General features: G+C 58.5%; 4 protein-coding genes across 6 annotated transcripts; all 4 read right to left on the reverse strand.

Moving 5' to 3' along the window:
* Window positions 1–275: 275 nt before the first annotated feature.
* On the reverse strand, window positions 276–2,052 carry ABB37_00569 (putative 6-phosphogluconate dehydrogenase decarboxylating; the record flags this gene model as incomplete). Its single annotated transcript, XM_015796813.1, has 1 exon — window positions 276–2,052. The coding sequence occupies exon 1, from the start codon at window positions 1,713–1,715 to the stop codon at window positions 276–278; it is 1,440 nt and encodes a 479-aa protein (XP_015664821.1). The 5' UTR covers window positions 1,716–2,052.
* Window positions 2,053–2,764: 712 nt separating this feature from the next.
* ABB37_00570 (putative mitochondrial hypothetical protein) lies at window positions 2,765–4,174 on the reverse strand (the record flags this gene model as incomplete). The annotated part of the gene is made up of 1 exon (XM_015796814.1): window positions 2,765–4,174. Exon 1 carries the CDS (start codon window positions 4,022–4,024, stop codon window positions 2,765–2,767), a length of 1,260 nt encoding a protein of 419 aa, XP_015664822.1. The 5' UTR covers window positions 4,025–4,174.
* A 440-nt stretch (window positions 4,175–4,614) lies between these two features.
* On the reverse strand, window positions 4,615–11,736 carry ABB37_00571 (hypothetical protein; the record flags this gene model as incomplete). Its single annotated transcript, XM_015796815.1, has 1 exon — window positions 4,615–11,736. Exon 1 carries the CDS (start codon window positions 11,491–11,493, stop codon window positions 4,615–4,617), a length of 6,879 nt encoding a protein of 2,292 aa, XP_015664823.1. The 5' UTR covers window positions 11,494–11,736.
* A 1,421-nt stretch (window positions 11,737–13,157) lies between these two features.
* On the reverse strand, window positions 13,158–16,920 carry ABB37_00572 (hypothetical protein; the record flags this gene model as incomplete). 3 transcript variants are annotated; one of them, XM_015796818.1, is made up of 1 exon in its annotated part: window positions 13,158–16,920. In XM_015796818.1, exon 1 carries the CDS (start codon window positions 16,425–16,427, stop codon window positions 13,158–13,160), a length of 3,270 nt encoding a protein of 1,089 aa, XP_015664826.1. In that variant the 5' UTR covers window positions 16,428–16,920. The 3 variants fall into 3 exon arrangements, with proteins under 3 accessions (XP_015664826.1, XP_015664825.1, XP_015664824.1); XM_015796817.1 differs by having other exon boundaries at window positions 13,158–16,744; XM_015796816.1 differs by having other exon boundaries at window positions 13,158–16,710.
* Window positions 16,921–16,985: the final 65 nt, after the last annotated feature.

Consider the following 16,985-nt stretch of genomic DNA (forward strand, 5'->3'; position numbering starts at 1 on the left):
TCGTGTTGCGGTAAGGTGAATGGTGTGTTGGTTCTTCACTTTGCATAAAACTAAAATAATGATAAAATAGAATTCATAAGGGGAAAACGGCTATGCATAGCCATGACATCGAACGGAGAACCCAATCACCTCTGACGCAGCGGCGCTTGCCTTCCACCAACAGAAAAAGAGAGAAAATGGGAAAATGGGAAAAGGAAAAAGGAAGGAGCTCATCCACAAAAAGAGGGGGTAAAATAACGGAGTTCCCTCTCCCCTCCTCCGCCCACTCCCATTCCTTACTGCATCTCCGGCCAGTTGAACGACTCGCGGCCCTCCTTGTCCACACGCTCGTAGCCGTGGCGGCCGAAGACGTCACGCTGCAGCGAGACCAGCTGGCCGTACGGCAGCACCGGCTGGTACATCGCATTGATGTACGCCAACGACGCCAGCATCACCGGCAGGGAGACGGCGGTGTGCGTCGTCATCAGGGCAATGATGCTGCGGTAGTCCTGTAGACCCTCGCCCAGCTCCTTCGTGAAGGCGTCCATCAGGTTCGGGAGGTGCGGGTCCTTCTCGAAGGCCTTTGTCATGGGCATCAGCAGGTAGCCCTGCAGAATGCAGCCGGCGCGGAAGGTCGCGATGGTGGCAGGCAGGTTGAGACCAAAGCCGTAGACCTTGTCCAACTCACGCAAGCACTGGAACATCTGTGCGTAGCTCGCGATGATGGAGAGGACCACGGCGTGGAAGAGCTGCTTCACCTCCGGCGCGTGTGGGCTCTTGTCCTTGACGGCGAGAGCGTGGCCCTTCGGGAAGTGAGGGAATGCCTTCGCATTGGCAATGCGCTCGTCCTTGTACATCGTCATCTCACGCGAGATGACAGCCATGTTCAGCGACGGCGCCGGCACGCCCACCTCAAGCGCCTCCTGCGCCGACCACAGGCCAGTGCCTTTGGAGCCGATGCGGTCCTTCACCTTCTCCGACAGGTAGTTGCCGGCCGGCTCCTTCGCGCGGCAGGCGGCGATGGAGATGTCGAGCATGTACGACTTGAGGAAACCCTGGTCCTTCCACGACTGAAAGACGTCCGCGATCTGGTCGTTGTTGAAGCCGAGCGCCAAGAGGGCGTTGAAGGCCTCGCCCCAGATCTGCAGGATCGCGTACTCGCCGGCGTTGTGGTACATCTTCACGCACGAGCCGGCGCCGCCCTTGCCGTTGAAGGTCACGCACGGGCGGCCGTCCTCGGCCTTGGCAGCGGCGGCCTCCACGATCGGGCGCACCTCCTCCCACACGCTCGGCGTGCCACCCGGGAAGAACGCCGGACCCTTGCGGGCGCCCTCCTCACCACCAGAAATACCCATGCCGAGGAAGCGCAGGCCCAGGCTCTCGAGGTGGGTAGCGCGCTTATCCTGATCCTTGAAGTTCGCATTACCCGTGTCGATGATGATGTCGTCCTTCTCAAACACCCCCTTGAGCTGCTCAATCGTGGCGTCGGTGGGGGCGCCAGCCATGACCAGGATGAACGCCTTGCGCGGCTTCTTGAGCGAGTCGGAGAATGCCTTCATCGTCTCGTACCCCTTCAGGTTGCACGCAAAACGCTGCTTCTCGTTCTCCTTAAGAAACTCTACCGTCTTGGCGTACGTTCGGTTGAAAACGGCGACCTTGAATCCCTTCTCGGCGATGTTCAGGGCAAGGTTGGCGCCCATCACGCCGAGGCCAATGATGCCGAGGTCGTTCGACATTGCTGTTGCTTTTTTCTTTCTTTCTTTTTGGTAGTAACGAGGATTTTTTTTTCTTCTTCTTCTGCTCACCGAAGAGGTGACTAAATGTCAAATGAAGTTTTCGCACGGAGAGGAAAGAGAAGAAAAAGGCAAAAACTTGAAATTTGGGGGGGGGGGTGGAATGAGGGTAAAGAGAAAGAAGCTATGATGGAGTAAGAGAGACGTACGTCGAATAGAACTTCTGCGGTGTGACAGAGAACGGAGTGAAAAATAAGGCTCTCAAAGAAAAAATGTATTTTTTTCAGGGGCGTTATTGTGAATCCACAGTCGATTTAAGATGGACGCGAATGAAAAGACCTCGTTTTTTTTGTCGTTCAATTGAAGAGCAAAAGCACAGCAAAGCAAAAAAAAAAGAAGGGGAGAAAGCGATAGCGTTCGTCAGTGTGTTACGTGCGTGACACGGGTGTGTGTGTGTGTGTGTGGATTGTGAATTGGGACGAGAAGCAGCAAGAGACAATGGAAGGTACCAAGAAGGAGTATTTTAAAAAAGAAGGAACGCGCTCTAACTCTCTCACACAAACACACATTTGTCGCCTGGTACGAAACACCGATGCAACGGTGGCCCTCGAAGGTACACCAGAAGTGTGCCAATAAAACTTGCTCCGTCGGTGGCCTCACGATCCTTCTATGGCACCGTTGAACGCTGTCCCACGAACTACAGTCTCTCTCCTCGTTTTTGAGGGATACAGGTGCCACGCCGTCAAGAAGGCCGCTTAGCCTTTCCTCTCCGGTTCTTCGTACGCAACGCTCCATAATTGTCGTTTTTTTAAATGTGCAATATGAATATTTTTCTTGTATTGCGTTGGTAGTACTCGCCGTTTTCCTCCATTATCTGGAGAACTGCTTGCAGTTGTTTACGTTGTCTGTGAACAGGGAATAGGTAAATATGAAGTACAGTGCTTTCGCTCTGCTTATTCTCCCTACACATGGAGCCGCAGAGGAACGTCCCATCAGAGAACTTGATGTCTCTCCAAGGTTGTCAGAGAAGACTCCAAGCCATCTTATCGTGCTCAATCGAGGCGGCGTGCGTCGTTTCGGTTGATAGCGAGGTGCATCCGCAGCCGCTCCTGCTCCGCTTCGATCGCGCGGATCAAATTGGCTCGCTTCGCCTTACGCCGTGCACGTCTCAATTCTAATCGTGCTTTTCGGCGTTGTGTCTTTATTGCCTTCTGCTTTGCAGGCGGCGCCTTGTTTTGCTGGGTGGCTTTTCCCTCCGTCGACGGGCGGGCAGATGCCTGCATCAGCTCTTTCAGCGGACGGCGCAGTCGCTGCCGCTTCGCCGCCTCCTTCGCCAGCCACGCCGCCGTCTCTACTGGGCCGGCACCGGCCACCACCAACACCAGCTGTCCTTTGCGCAGCAGCAGCTGTGCTTCTTGGCGCAGGTAGAACGCGACAAGCCGCTCCGCCGTGTCGGCGTGCACTGACTCGTTCAGCTTTGTCAGCTCATGCATCACGTACACGCGGCGGTGCGGAAGAGCAGCGGCAATGTCCTGCAGCACCAGCAGAAGCCTGCGCGGCACCTCGTAGAAGACGCAGGGGTAAGTAGCGGGCGCCACCACTGAGCGCAGCAGCAGCAGCCGTGCCCCGTGCGAGTCGGGCAGGACATTGCCAAAGAAAAAGGAACCGTCTTGGAAAGACGGTGGCACGAGTCTGTCGCCGTCGTCGGCCGCTTTTGTTCGGTCTGGGGACTCGTACGGCGATGTGGTAAGTCCCGAGGCGGCCAACGCACTCATCACCGCAGACGCGCCAGGCACGGCCGTCACGCGCACCCCACTGCGCTGCATCTCCTGCACCAGCTCTCCGCCCACGTCGCCCACGCACGGGGTGCCGCTGGTCGTCACGAAGGCCATACTGCGTCCGCCCTTCAGCAGCTCCACCAGCTTCTCCCGCGTGGCTGTCCGGTTGCTGCGACTGTAGTGAATCACCCGGCCTTGGTTGGGAATGTTGACGAGGTCCAGCAGCGTCTTGGTCGCGGGGCGGTCCGTCGTGATGATGTAGTCTACCCCACGCAACACGTCGAGGGAGCGCAAGGTGAAGTCTTTCAAATTCCCGATTGGAATAGAGACGACATGCAGGGCGGCCTTATCGATGCTCGACGGCTTTGCAAGCGGATCGACGGCGTCCTCAGAGGCAACGCGCGTTTTGCGGTAATGGAAAGTGCCGCTGAGGAGAGAATGTGTGCTGGTAAAGCTGCGCGTGCCAGCGAGGATTGCGGAATTGAAAGACCTTCTAGTGGAAGCGGACGCGCACCCAGACGTTGCTAACCTCATGACTGTCACAGGCTTAACCGTCAAGGTCCAAGGAGCAGTGGGAGATGCGGCGTAACGCACCACAGATCGCCCTCAGCAACGCTACAGATGCTGGCACTGCAGCTTATGTGTGCGTGTGCGTGCGTAGAAGCTACTACTTTTGGGTGTTTCTGGAAGTAAACGAAAAAGCGCAAAAAGTAATCGGAGCAGCGGTTGAATGAAGAGATAGGGTGTGACCATTTCTGGATGCTTTCGTACAAGTATGCAATCTTCCAAATGTATGGAAAGAGATTCAAGAAAAAAAACGTTTTGTACGCAGAAGGCAAAACAAAGAGGTGTATTACAGGCGACCAAGCAGAACACTTTTTACCACCCAAAGGAGAAATAAAAAACCCTCTTGAGTCGCTATTTGAACTGGGGACGGTCTTGTCCTTTTCCTTTCACTTTTGTCATCAATTTCTTCGCATCGCTTTGTAGTTGAGTTCACTCCCATGTTTAGTATTAACCGACTTATTACGCAACATTAACACTGCGTACTCACTGGGTTGTGAGTTAAAACTGTTTTGCAAAAGGTCAAAGGAGAACATCGAAAAAATATATATCCTCATTCATTACTTCAACAGCTCATCGAATACCGAGAAGCTACGACAAGCCACAGCTACGTCGTGCGACGCGTCAACACCAAAGATGTGCCCCGACAGGCACAGAAGCACCGTCTCCTCCGCAAACATGTTCGCCGCCTCCTTCTGAAACAAAACATCCTCGCCGTTCGCGTCGTCTTCCGCGTCCCTATCTTCTTCGTCATCCAACTCCACTTTTCCTGCTGCTGTCAGATCCTTCAGCGTCGCACCACCGTCAGTTACCTCCGTGACTACTAAAATCGTCTTGGCAGCCGCTGCACTCGGCAGCTCACCTCTTGCGTGCAACTGGCGAAGAAGACGCACAACCGCCAACAGGCAGGACACCTGATCACGCGGCGCCTCCTGCGGTCCCCACAGGCAGTGGGAGCAGATCGTCGACGCCGCTTCACGAATGTTCGAGGTGTCATCGACCAACAAACGCAGCAGGATCAAAAACAGCGTCACGGCGCTCTCGGGACAGCTGGGAGCCGACACGCTGCGCCGCAGGAAAGGCTGCGCCGTGCGAAGCGCCTGCACGACTGCCAGGCGCGCCTCCAGCGGTTGCTCCGGCTCCGCGAAGTACGCGAGGGTGCGCGCCAAACGAGGCGAAATCACTCGCGCTGCTGCCGCCGCTGCGTGCATGTCGTAGCAGGCGGCCAGATCCAGTGCTGCGCTGCAGGCGTCTGAGTTCTGCCAAAGCGAACCGACCGCGGCGCTCGCAGCGTCGTCGTCGTTCACGGTGGAGGAGAGAAGATGAACAACAATCTCGTACAGTCGGTCGATAGCCGACGAGCTGACACCGGCGCTGAAAGTCTGCTCTGCATCGGAAACACCGTTGTTTGAAGAAAGCGTAAGGGAGGCGGCGGTGAAGCGCAAATGGGTGACGAGCTGTCCCCACGAGAGGCACCGGATGTTCGGCATGGTAGCCGCTGGCGTCGAAGCGGCAACGGCGCCGCTCTCAAAGAAGTCGGTTAAGGTCTGCGACACCAAGGAGCGGATATCGCACTGGACCTCACCGGCAAGCACCTGCAGAACGGCCGCCATTGCGTCCCGGTCTAGCACACCTGTTTTGTGGTCGCCGTAGTGAATGAGTTGCACCGCGACCCACGAAATCAGGTTGTGCTCTCCTTTGCGGATGTCCAACGCAGCAGCCTCGTGGTTGAGAATCTGCGCGACGCACTGCTGCTCCGCAGCCGACCACGCGCCAACAGGAACACAATGCTGCGCAGCCATAAATATGACAACAGCGCTGGCGCCCTCCATCACGCTGCCGCGCTCCAGGACACCTTGACTCGACAACACGTACGCCTGAAGCGACGCCACGCACAGGCCACGAAGTGCCTGCTGCTGGCTGTCAGAGAGGTGCTGCTGAGGACCGTAGTAGACAAGGTCGGCCAGCAAGCCGAATACGGCTGCAGCGACAGTGGGGCACACGGCACACACTCTCACAAGAACGGCGTGGCACGAGAGCACCACCTCGCAAATGGCGTGGCAGACCTCCTCGGCGACAGCAGGGGTGGCGTAGCTGCTGCGCTTTTGCTTGTAATGGCGTCGCAGCGTTCCAACGTACTGGGCGTGGAACTGCAGCAGCTGAAGCAACGCGCCGTGGCACGCGTTGACGCCACCGCCACCGTTTGGTTGCGGTTTCTCCTGTGGGCAGCCTTCATCGCTGACGTCGCAAGACAGCGGCGCCGCCTCGCACGGCAGCAAAGCGAGTCCACGCCGCGTTCGCGCAATCACGCGTGGTAAGGAGGCGATGGGCACCAAACAGCACAGCGCCACCGCGCTGGCGGAGCGCACCATCAAACTAGGTGAGCCGGCGCACTGCCGCACTGCCTCAGAGATGCGTGCGGCGTCGTCCCACTCGCCGTGGCTGGCTTTGGTGAGAAGGTGGGGCGGGTCGGGCGAAAGCATCGACAGCAGCTGCAGAACGGGGAAGAGGGCCACGTTCACCTCCACACTGGCAGACACACCTGCCGGGGGAGAGGAGGAAGAGACGTCGCCGGCCACTACATCCTCGATGAGGCCGTTGCCGCGCATCAGCTCCGCGTACGCGTACGCGACGCCGCGGGGAGTGCGCTTTGCCACGTCGTGCAGCGACGTGTTCACGCCGGAGCCGCCGGTGGACGGGTGCTCGCCGACGAAGCGGTGGAGGACGGCGGAGAAAAGCATCAGGGAGCTGTTGCGAGTGTACCAACTCGCGTCGTGGAAGCCCTCCGTCGCCAGGGAGAAGGCCTCCTCGATGTAGGCAACGACGCGATCGGCAAACACTTTATCCTCGAAGATGAACTTCAGCACATTTAGCGCGTTGGAGCGTTGGCTGCGGCGCACGTCGTCGAGGGTGCTGCCCAGGCTGTTGAAGTGACCAACGGTGCCTTCAGCAACTTGAAAGTTGCCACGGGCGACGCGTGTCAGCTGGCGCATCGCAGACGGGAACAGGCAGTAGGGCACCGCCGTGTCCTCCGCCTCCAGAACGGCCAGGATAGCGTGCGGCAGTCCCTGACTGCGTCGGAGCATGCGAGCCATGTCGCCGGACGTGACGCCCTCCGGACCCAGCAGGTACTCCAGCAGTTCAGCCGGCAGCTGATAAAACTGCGGCGCACGGGAGCGTACGAGGGTGGCGGTCAACGACTTGAGCGCTTCGCGAACGCAACGCATCACGCCGTTGTGCTTCGTGAGCAGCAGGGCATGCACCAGCTCGTAGGCGGTGCTGCGGACCACGTCAAACGGAAGCAGATGCACAGCGCGTACCTTGAGCACGCGATCCACCGCGGTGGTGGAGACGCGCATGCTGAGCCACGTGTTGTTCACCACCCCGCGCATCACAGACTCGGCCTCGGGGCGGCTGCGATCGTACACGTGGCCGCGGCAGTCTACCACCTCATCCGCCCCCACGCCCGCCGTTGCACCGGCGGTCACCGTCTCCGTTCCCACAAGGGAGCTGCACGTGCGCAGCACCACGCCGCAGCACCGGAGGAGCTGCGTGCACGCTTGAGTCAATACTGGGCCGCCCAGGACTGCCGTAGCCTCGCCGCCTGGTGCCACGCAGAGAGACAGATGGCGGTCCACCGCGGACATGCAGCCCAGCAGCTCCGCACAGAGCGACAGCGAGCCGTGCAGCGGGTTAGCTTGGATGTACGCGTACGACGAGCTGCCACGCATCGCACTCATGTAGGCGCACTTTGCCAGCACCGATGTGCGCTCCACTTCGAGTAAACCGTTTAACCGATCCAGCTCCTGCTGTGGGTGAAGCTGCGCGTTCGCCTGCGCTGTAAAGGAGTGCATGGAGAAGAGCAAGAAGCGCCGCACTGCCCCTTCCGCGTTGCGGTACGTCTGCGCCTTTAAGAGGTCCTGATGTGCCTGCTCAGTCAACGCGGAGCATGAGGCGTTGGCATCGTCGCTGCTGACGCCGCGGGCCTCTGCAAACACCGCAGCGGGTGCCAGCTCACAGAAGAGTTGCAGCAGCTCCTGCGCGCTGTCCCGTGCCTGTGACCAGCCATCCGACAAGGTTGCAATCAGCGACGGCACAGTGCAGACGTGAAGGAGACCCTGCCGTGCATTTTCCTGTGTCGCCAACCACAGCTTCTCTTGCTTCTCACCCTTCACGACAGTTCGCAGACCCTGCACCAGCACAACGTATCCCATCATCGCGGTAACGCGACGCTCCACTGCGAGTCCCGAGCTGGCGCGCAGGTTCACGCCTATGTTCTGCGCGAAGATCTCGGCGAGTCGCACGCAGTGCTGCATTACCGCGTCGCGGTACGCAGGAGTACCCAGCTCCAGCACATCCGATGTAGCCTCCGGAGGTGGTGCTGATGGTGGGGCCGCTACATCTGCACGCTCCTCCTTCCGCTGCTTCTTTGACGCCTTCGTTGCGTCGTGGCTGTCCCCTGCGTTGATGCCTTTACTCGTGTAGCTCTCCATGAGTCGGCGGGCCCACTTCTTCAGCATCTCCAGCAGCCCTTTCCGCGCCGTGCTGTCGCCGCCGAGGTGCATGTTTAGAATGAGGTATTTCTCCACCTTCTGCAGCTGCCACCGTTGGACCGCCTGGATCTTCTTTGAACCCAGCACACAGAGGCAGAGCGCACTGTTGCGGACCTCGTAGTTGAGGCTATGCATGCTCGCCTCCAGCACTGACAGGACGGTGCTGCCCGGAGCGATGTACGGCGCGATATCGATGCCCACGCCACGCGCACGAGAGAGTACCTCCACGACGCCTTGCTCCAGACGCTCGCACGCATGCGACTCCTTCACGTCGGCCAACGTAGCACTTCCGTCCCCAATGGCGGACAAGATCGTCGTCAGAAACGAGGGATCCTGCTTCATCAACGGAGCGGCAAAGTGAGCGGCAATGTGTGAAATGTTCACTGCCTCGCTTACGTTGGAGGAAACGCTCACGTAGCCCTTATCCGTCATCGCCCTCGCTAGCGGCTCCACGATGCCTTTGCGCAGCACACTCGCAACGGTCTCCGTGTGGGTGCTGTTCCTGCTGCTGCTGAGGTGGTGGTCGTCGTTCAAAGCCTTGTCAGAAGACGCACTCTTAAGTGCACCTGCAAGCTGCGCGAACACGTCACCCGCAACGTTGCCGATCTTGTGATTGCTCGCACCGGACAGCAACATGCGCGAGAATGCGGCCACAGCGTCGGCCATCGACGCCTCGCAGCGGTAGTGTCGCTGCAGCACGTGGACAAAGTTGGGCAGCGGCATCATGGACAGGTGACCTAGTAACGCGTGGTACTTGCCACGCCGCTCCGCCTGCACATCCAAGATCTGGTCCAGCGTCACGGCGGTGTCCGCTTCTCCGTTGACCACCGACGTTTCGCCACTCGTCAGTTGCTGTTGTTGGCACAAGTGAAGCGTGTCTTTGATTTTCAAGATTTCGTTGTAGGTGCCGTAGAGGGCGCCGGACATCTGCTGCGTGCCATCATCCCAGAGAGACATGATGAGCTGCGTCGCAATAAGCAGCGTTGCCTGCAACTTAGGCGTGGAGACACAGAGAGAGGTCAGATGTCCACGTGCTTGCTCCGTCAGCACGGCGCCCTTTTCCACTGCTGCCGAGCCAGAGCTCGATAACGTTCGTTGCTCTTCTGCCGCATCGCGTGATTTTCTCAGTGCAGCGGAGGCACCACTCAAGACCGCACTCACGTGCCGCACCACGCTGTCCACGGTTTGAATAGCCATAAAGCGTGTCTCAGGCTCCTGCACCGCGTTGCAGAACACTTGGGCAGCGGGCACAATGACGTCGTAGGCCACGACCGTGGAGGCGGGGCCGTGCGGATTCAGGAGAATGCCAAGCGACATCCAGTCCCCGCGGATGGGCGATGAGACGTGCGCCAGGATGCCCTTGAGAAGCGCGAAGCAGCCGTTCGGGGTAAAGGTAGTAAAAAGATCGTGCAACGCCTTCGCGCCGGTGCTGTGGTGAGCCTGGGCAGCGGCTTGCGGATCCGCAGCGCACACCACACCAAGTGCCACTTCCGCACAGACAAATAAGTCCGCCAGAGACTTCGCCTCCTTGATGGGTGCGCCACGCGACAACTCTTTATTCTCTTCTAGTGCTCCTGCGGCGTCTCCTGCGGCGTCTCCTGCGGCGGACTGCGTTACGTCGTCCCGCAGTGCGGCGCACACCGCCGACAGCAGCCACCCGTCACAGGTACGTACGGTCAGGATTGACGCCACCAAAAGCCCTACCGCGTTCAGCACGTCCTTTGGGAAAATAGGCGACGCGAGCATCACTACCGTCGGTTGTAGCAAGCGCGCGAGTTGTCGTGACACATCGCCGCCCGCGGTGCACGACAGCATGGCCGCGGTCAAGGAATCCATGTACTTGTGGATGTACGTGGCGACAACGCGCACGCAGAAACGAATGTGCTCGAGATCTTCGCCGAAGACGGTGCCGCCCACAGCCCCGGGTAGCGCCTGCGACGGAGTACCCTTTGTGCCGCTCGTGTCTTCTTTTGCTCTTTTGTTTCCTTCTTCCTCCTCCTCTCTCGTGCCGACGGCAACTTCCTCGCCCTCCTCTGCCACCGTTGAAGGAGGGGCCACTGCAGTGGCGCCGCGACTGGAGTCGCCACCCACCTGTGAATGGCTGTGGCTTGTGGCGTTCACGACCACCCATTGAAAGCACTCCGCGAGCAGCGGCAGCGCCTCCAGGAACGTGGCATTGAAAACGGAAGGCAGCATTGGCATAAGGGTGCTGGTCAGTCCGTCCACAGTGTTTAAGAAGTTCAAGACGGCGTCACGCGACGCACTGATACTGATGTGCACGTCGTTGGTCGCGGTAGGGAAGTAAAGCGCGGCCGCGGCAGCAGCAGCGGGCGATGCCTCGCTGGCAGAAGAAGTCGACGCGGCAGTTAATGCACCTGCGCCGGCGCGCCGCAGTACGCGTGTGACGTACATCTCCCGTACCACAGCCTCGAAATGGGCGTCGGGCGTAGGCACCAGGACGCGCAGGAGGGTCATCAAGGCCCGATGCAGATAGCGCACCCGACAGTCGAGCAGCATCGGTACGACTGCCTCCAGCGCCAAGGTGCGGCCCCACGTGTAGAGTTCGCCGGAACTTGCGGTCAGCAAAACTCCCAGCTGCGCCTTGGGGACGTCTTTGAGGGCGCCGGTAACCTTCGAGATGGCGTGGAGTTGCTGTGCGGGTGTGAGGGACGGCTGAAGAAGCTCCTGGAGGCCTTTGTCGGCAGCACCGACCACCTTCGCTGCGACTGCGGAATTCGACTTCGCCCTGCTCGTGAATCCCGACATCAGCGTGTGCGCCACATTCGAAATGAGTTGCTGGATGTCCTCTGGAACGTCGAAAGCGCTCTGCAGATCTGGGCGGCGCTGACGTCTCCGTGTTAGAGTAGGATCGGACTTGGCTTCCATTTTCCAGGGAGCGCGATTGTGTTCTTTTTTTATTATTATTCCTCTTTCAGTGATGTCGATGCTAATGCACGGTGGTGGGGATACGTAGATGGTTACTGCTGTGGTGTCGCGGCTTGTACTCGTCTCCTCAGATGTGAGTCTTCTCCCTCCACAATGTATCAGTCCTATTCAATCCAGGTCAGAGTAGAAGAAGAAAGTCCGTTGCTTTCACCTGACGCATTCTTGGTCAGTACGAGAGAAGGCTATGGGGAGAGCAAGAGAGGTGAGCGAGTGCACAATACATCGTTGTTGTTGTTGTTTTCTTTCTTTCTCTTTGGTGGAAATCGACGGTGGGATGGGATGGCAGTTTTCGCAAGGAAAGCTTGTTTCACGTCATTTTGAGTGTGTATGCGTGTGTGTGCGTGGGGGGGAGGGGGTATGAGTTGAACACAGCAAGACCGCCGATGCCTCCGAAGATGGGCGTTTGCTTTACATTCGCTTACCCAGCAGCACATTGCCCAGCACACAAAAACCCGTCGATTCGTTCAAGAAAAATCACAGATAAAAAAAACCTACAAGGCTGTTATCATTCTAGTATTCGTGTCATCTCTCTCACAATGGCCGTGCACTTTAGAAAACCCATTTACTTTGTTGTTGTGTTTAACGCCGTTGACGTGAAAAGCTGGCCTCACGAACAACACGCGAACAGCAAAAACCAAACAAGCAAATAGGACAAACCACAAAAACGCAAACACGCGTGCGCAATCGCGGCGAGAAGTTCCTTCGAGAGAGAGAGAGAGAGACCTGTTAAGAACGCCCATCCGATGAGACATGCACATGCACGCTGCGAAGTTGGCACTCTTGATATCTTCCCGCAACAGTCGAGTTATTGCGAAGGTTTTATTCAAGTCACGAGCTCTTCGCCTCTCCTTCCCTATCCTTCCATCGCTCTCTCTCTCTCCCTTCCCCTCTCATATTGAACCTCCCTGTCGACTCCCAAAATGGCGGGCAGAAGAACGCAGAATACAAAAATAATATTTAAGAAATGGTGACACAGCGGATTTGTTTCACAGTCCAGCGCTTGTGCGTTCTTTTTTTTACTTTTTGTTATTGTTGGTGTGTGTGTGTGTGTTTATAAGCGTGACCGGAAGCGTGCTTCACTTTCCTCAGCAGCACAAATACATCAGCGCCAAATCCGTTGCGGTTCTTTTTGCCCATGCACCAAAACACAGTAGCGCACAGACAGATAGGTGCGCCTCTTCCTCCCCTTCTTTAATTCTTTACCCTCAACCGATAGATCATCTACCGTCACGTCACAGCACCTCAAACACGTACGCATCAAAGCACCACATCAGTTACGAGCGAAACAACCTCCAAACACAAACACACCTACACAATCACTGTCAAGGAACTTAGAAAATAGAAAGGAAGAAATGAAGGGAGAAAAAATGGTCAGGAATGAAAAACGGGTAATTCGACGACGACGGCAGAAAAAGGGCAGGACACGATCAGTACACCTCACTTTTCGTTTTTCCCCTTCAGCGCGGAAGAAGCAGCATAGAACGGAATCGAAGAAAATGAAAATGGAAATCAGGAGGGGAGGCTTCCAGTCCCACATATGTGTATCGCAACACTTCTTTCGAGCTGCTGCGCGCCTCTTCTTCTTTTCCGGCAGCATCGACGCCCTACTCGTCGTCGTCGTCGATGATCGGACCGTTCATGTTCACGTACAGGTCTCCCAACACCTCCACCTCGTCGTCCTCGTCATCGTCGATGATGAGGGGCGTCGCGGCGGACGTCGGGAACATGAGCACCGGAGACTGCGCCGTCGTGGCGAGCGCTGCGGCCGCTGCAGCCCCACCTGCCACGCCCGCCACCGTGGACGGCGTGTCGGCCGTCGGCGACGCCGCCATCGTCCACAGCTCGCCGTCGTGGAACTTCTTCGTCACGTCCACGTCCGACGCGTCGACGCCGTCGACGGGAAGCAGCACCTGCGTCGGCGCGAGGCAGTGCACCTTCTGCGTCGCAAAGCTCGTCTGGTGCTCCACCACCTCGATCTCCGTCACGAGGTTCTGCAGCTCCCGCTGCACCTCGGCCCGCAGCTCCTCCAAATCGAAGTGGCGGTCTGCCTCCTTCAGCATGAAGTTGAACTTGCGGTGCGAGAGCGGCTTCCTGGAAGTGCGCAGCGCCTGCAGGTAGCCGAGAGCACGGTTCCACTTCTCGCGAAAGTCAAGGATCTGCGCCGCCTCGCCAATGCTGACGCGGAAGCGCTTCATCTGGCGGTTACAGGTGATGCCGAAGAAGACGACGCGGGTGCCCATCGAAGGAACTTCAACGGCGGCCGAGTACTCCACCTGCGGGTACAGCAGCAGCAGTGCGGCGAAGAGGTAGTTGTTGTTGACGGCCGAGACGCGTGCGCACGTGATGGTGCTGAGGAGGTTGCGCAAGTCGACGGCGACGAGGGCGGCGCCGGACTCCCACGCCACGCTGCTCGGACTGGCGGTGTTCGGCACCACCTTCTTCGCCGTGCGCACAAACACCAGCGCCCCGGCGCGGTCCTTCACGTTGATCGTGCCGGCATCGCGGACAAAGAAGAGGCGGCGCGCCAGGGCCACCGTCTCCAAGAAGGTGAAAATAGACGCGCTGGTCTTGATGCTTTGCGCTACGGCGGCCAGCGTCGCCGCATCCTCGAGGTCGTCGACAAAGGTGTAGTCGGAGATCTGCACACGAAGGTAGGTGATGAGGGTGCGGATGCGCTCCAGGCGGTCCTCCTTCACCTGCAGCTTCGCGGCGAACGCCTGCGCAGAGGCCCCGCTCGCCTTCAGTCGCCACCACTCCAGAAAGACGAGAACATCCGCCAGCAAGTCGCTCTGGTTCGCAATATCACCCGCGTACTCCTGCCGTGACTCCAGCACACCCTTCTTCCACGCGGCAAAAGCCTCGGCAGAGTCGCCGGTCGGGAAGCGGTAGGGCAGCGCGCACACGCCGGCCACCACCACGCCAACCTCGCTGTGTCCCAGGGCGCAGCAGTTAATCACCATGTGTGCCAGATCCACCTCCAGCGGCAAGCGAGAGGCGATCTCACCCGTGAAGGTGAGGCTGGCGTCCGACAAATTCGCAGTGAAGCATTTCTCGGAGAGGCTGTGCTTCACCTGCTCGATGCTCTCCGCATCGAGGGAGCAGACCATCTCCTGGTTCGCGTGCTCGATGGGCAGCTGGGCACGCGAGCACTGCAGCAGCGCATCCTCGACCTCGTAGACGGTGGGCTGCGGGGCTTCGGTGGTCGGCAGCACCGCCTCCGCCGCGGGTGGGTAGAGGGCGACGTAGGCGCCGGGAAACTTGGCACCCACCATCTGCTTCCGCTCCGAGACGTCTGCCTTCGACGCCCACTCCGACGCACTCGAGGCCATGAAGCCCTCCGATTTGTTCTGCACGGCGAAGCGGCGGGTGGTGCCCATGTCCAGCACAAAGGTCGCCTCTTCGTTGTTGTAGTTCGTGAAGGACACGACGGAGTGCAGGACGCAGACGCGATGCTTCGACGGGGTCGCAGCGGCGCTGCTGTCCTCCTTGGACGGAAAGCGGCCGGCGTAGACGGTGGTGTCAGGCAGCTGCTCCTTGTGCAGCGCGTCCACCATCTCCCGCGAATCGCCGGTGAGGATGTAAATCGCCTGCGGGCACGTCGGCGACGCGGCAAAGATGCGACGCACCAGCGCCGCAGCGACCTGCACGGAGTGGTCCACGATCTTGCGGTGCGGCCCGGGGTACTTGCCGGACTCGTCAATCGCGACATTCAGCACGTCCACCTCGGCCAGCGCGTTCGCCTCGTCGTACGAGAACTCCGTCAGCGGCCGCACCGACGGCGTGTCGAGGGTGGTGACTTTTTGGTTCGCAAAGAAGGCCTGCACCCGCTTCGTCACGGACCCGCTCACGCACACGACAAGGTGCAGCGATGGGGCGGCGGCATCGAAGTTGGCGCTCCGCCGGTACACGCGCTCGCGCAGGCCCCACAAAAAGTACGACAACAGCGGGTTCATGCGACTGAGGTTTGGCAGCACGAGGTGGGTGAAGGGTGCCATGCCGCGCTGCGCGGTCAAATACACCAGCGCCGTGTCCACGTCGGTCACCCAAAGCGTCGTGCTGGGCTCCCCGCTAAAAGACTGCCCGGTGAGCTCGCCGACAGGGCAGCTGCTAGAAGGGCTAAGAGCCTGAAGTGCGACAGCCACGTCCGACACGTCCGAGTAGTGCGGCACCACAACGAGCACCTTCTTGCCATCCTGTCGGCTAACTGCGACGGCGAGGCGGAGCGCGGCGAAGGAGCGCTGCAGCAGCACCACCTGATGCAACGCAGTCTCCGCCAGCCCTGCCACGTCAACGGTCTCCGTGACCGGTGACGCCTTGTTCTCGGCATTAGCTGCAGTAGCGTTTTGTGCCTCGAGGAGCTCGCCTAGCTTCTTCGACACCGCAATCGGGTCAGAGACCGGTTTGTGGAAGTCCGTACGCATTGTCTTGTTGCCCCCAAAGACGACACCTTGGCCTACTTGCGCAATCGCGTCGAGGTCGAACTTGAAGACATTCGAGTCCGCGCCAGCGGGGGCGAGGCTGCCAGAGTTCTCCGCCGCGGAGGCGGCCGCCGTGGCGTTCGTGGTGGACCCGTTCGCGGCACCTCCGCTGTCAGCTGCAGAGGTGGAACTGCCGTTTTCATTGCCGCTCGCGCCACCTCCGGCAGTTGAAGCAGCAGCTGCCGTCTTCGATTTGGAAGGGCTGCGCCGTTTCTTGCCCATGAGGGCTTCAATGTTGAACTGAAGGGTGGTGTTCGGGTCGGTCGGGAGGGCCGCGCCGGTGGTGCTCGGCGGCAGCGATCCGGGCGACACGGCACCCGGCGACTCCGTCGCTCCCGCCGTCGGTGAAGCGGAGATCTTACCACCTTTTCTTCCTTGGCGAGGTGCAATCGGCATTGGTCGTTTTCCTTTCCTGTTTCAATTTTCTCCAAAAAAGAAAAGAAAAGCAAAGATGTAAGTGCAAAGCTCGACGTACGAACTCAATATACACGTGTAAAAGTGAAAATGCTGTGAGAACAACGCAAGGAGCGAATGAGAGCGCAAATGGCACTTGCAAGTCACTGTGATGTGCGTTGAAATCGTTTGATTGTCTCTTTCCTTCTATGTAGTTTGAGCAATGTATCGTCGTCTCGTACGCAGGCTTCGTATGTGCAAACGGCGTTGCGTAACTGCTTTCCTCTTTGGTGCAAGAAGGTGCGGAGTTTATCTTTCACTGAAAAGAAAAGAAGAAGAAGGAAAGGATAGCCCTGAACCTACGATGATGTGTATGTATATATGTGAGTATATATAGCAACACGTTTTTTTGGCTTCAACAAAGAAAAAGGTTGTAACTTATTTTACAGTAGTAAGTGGTGCACAGCCGTGATGTGGGCCTTCCACTTTGTCGTGCTGACGGGAAGCGTGCGTTACGCAGGAAAACAAGAACACACAAGATACGAAAGAGGAATATATATA

This window comes from Leptomonas pyrrhocoris, assembly GCF_001293395.1.
Source record: "Leptomonas pyrrhocoris isolate H10 chromosome Unknown, whole genome shotgun sequence".
Taxonomy (NCBI): Eukaryota; Euglenozoa; class Kinetoplastea; order Trypanosomatida; family Trypanosomatidae; genus Leptomonas; species Leptomonas pyrrhocoris.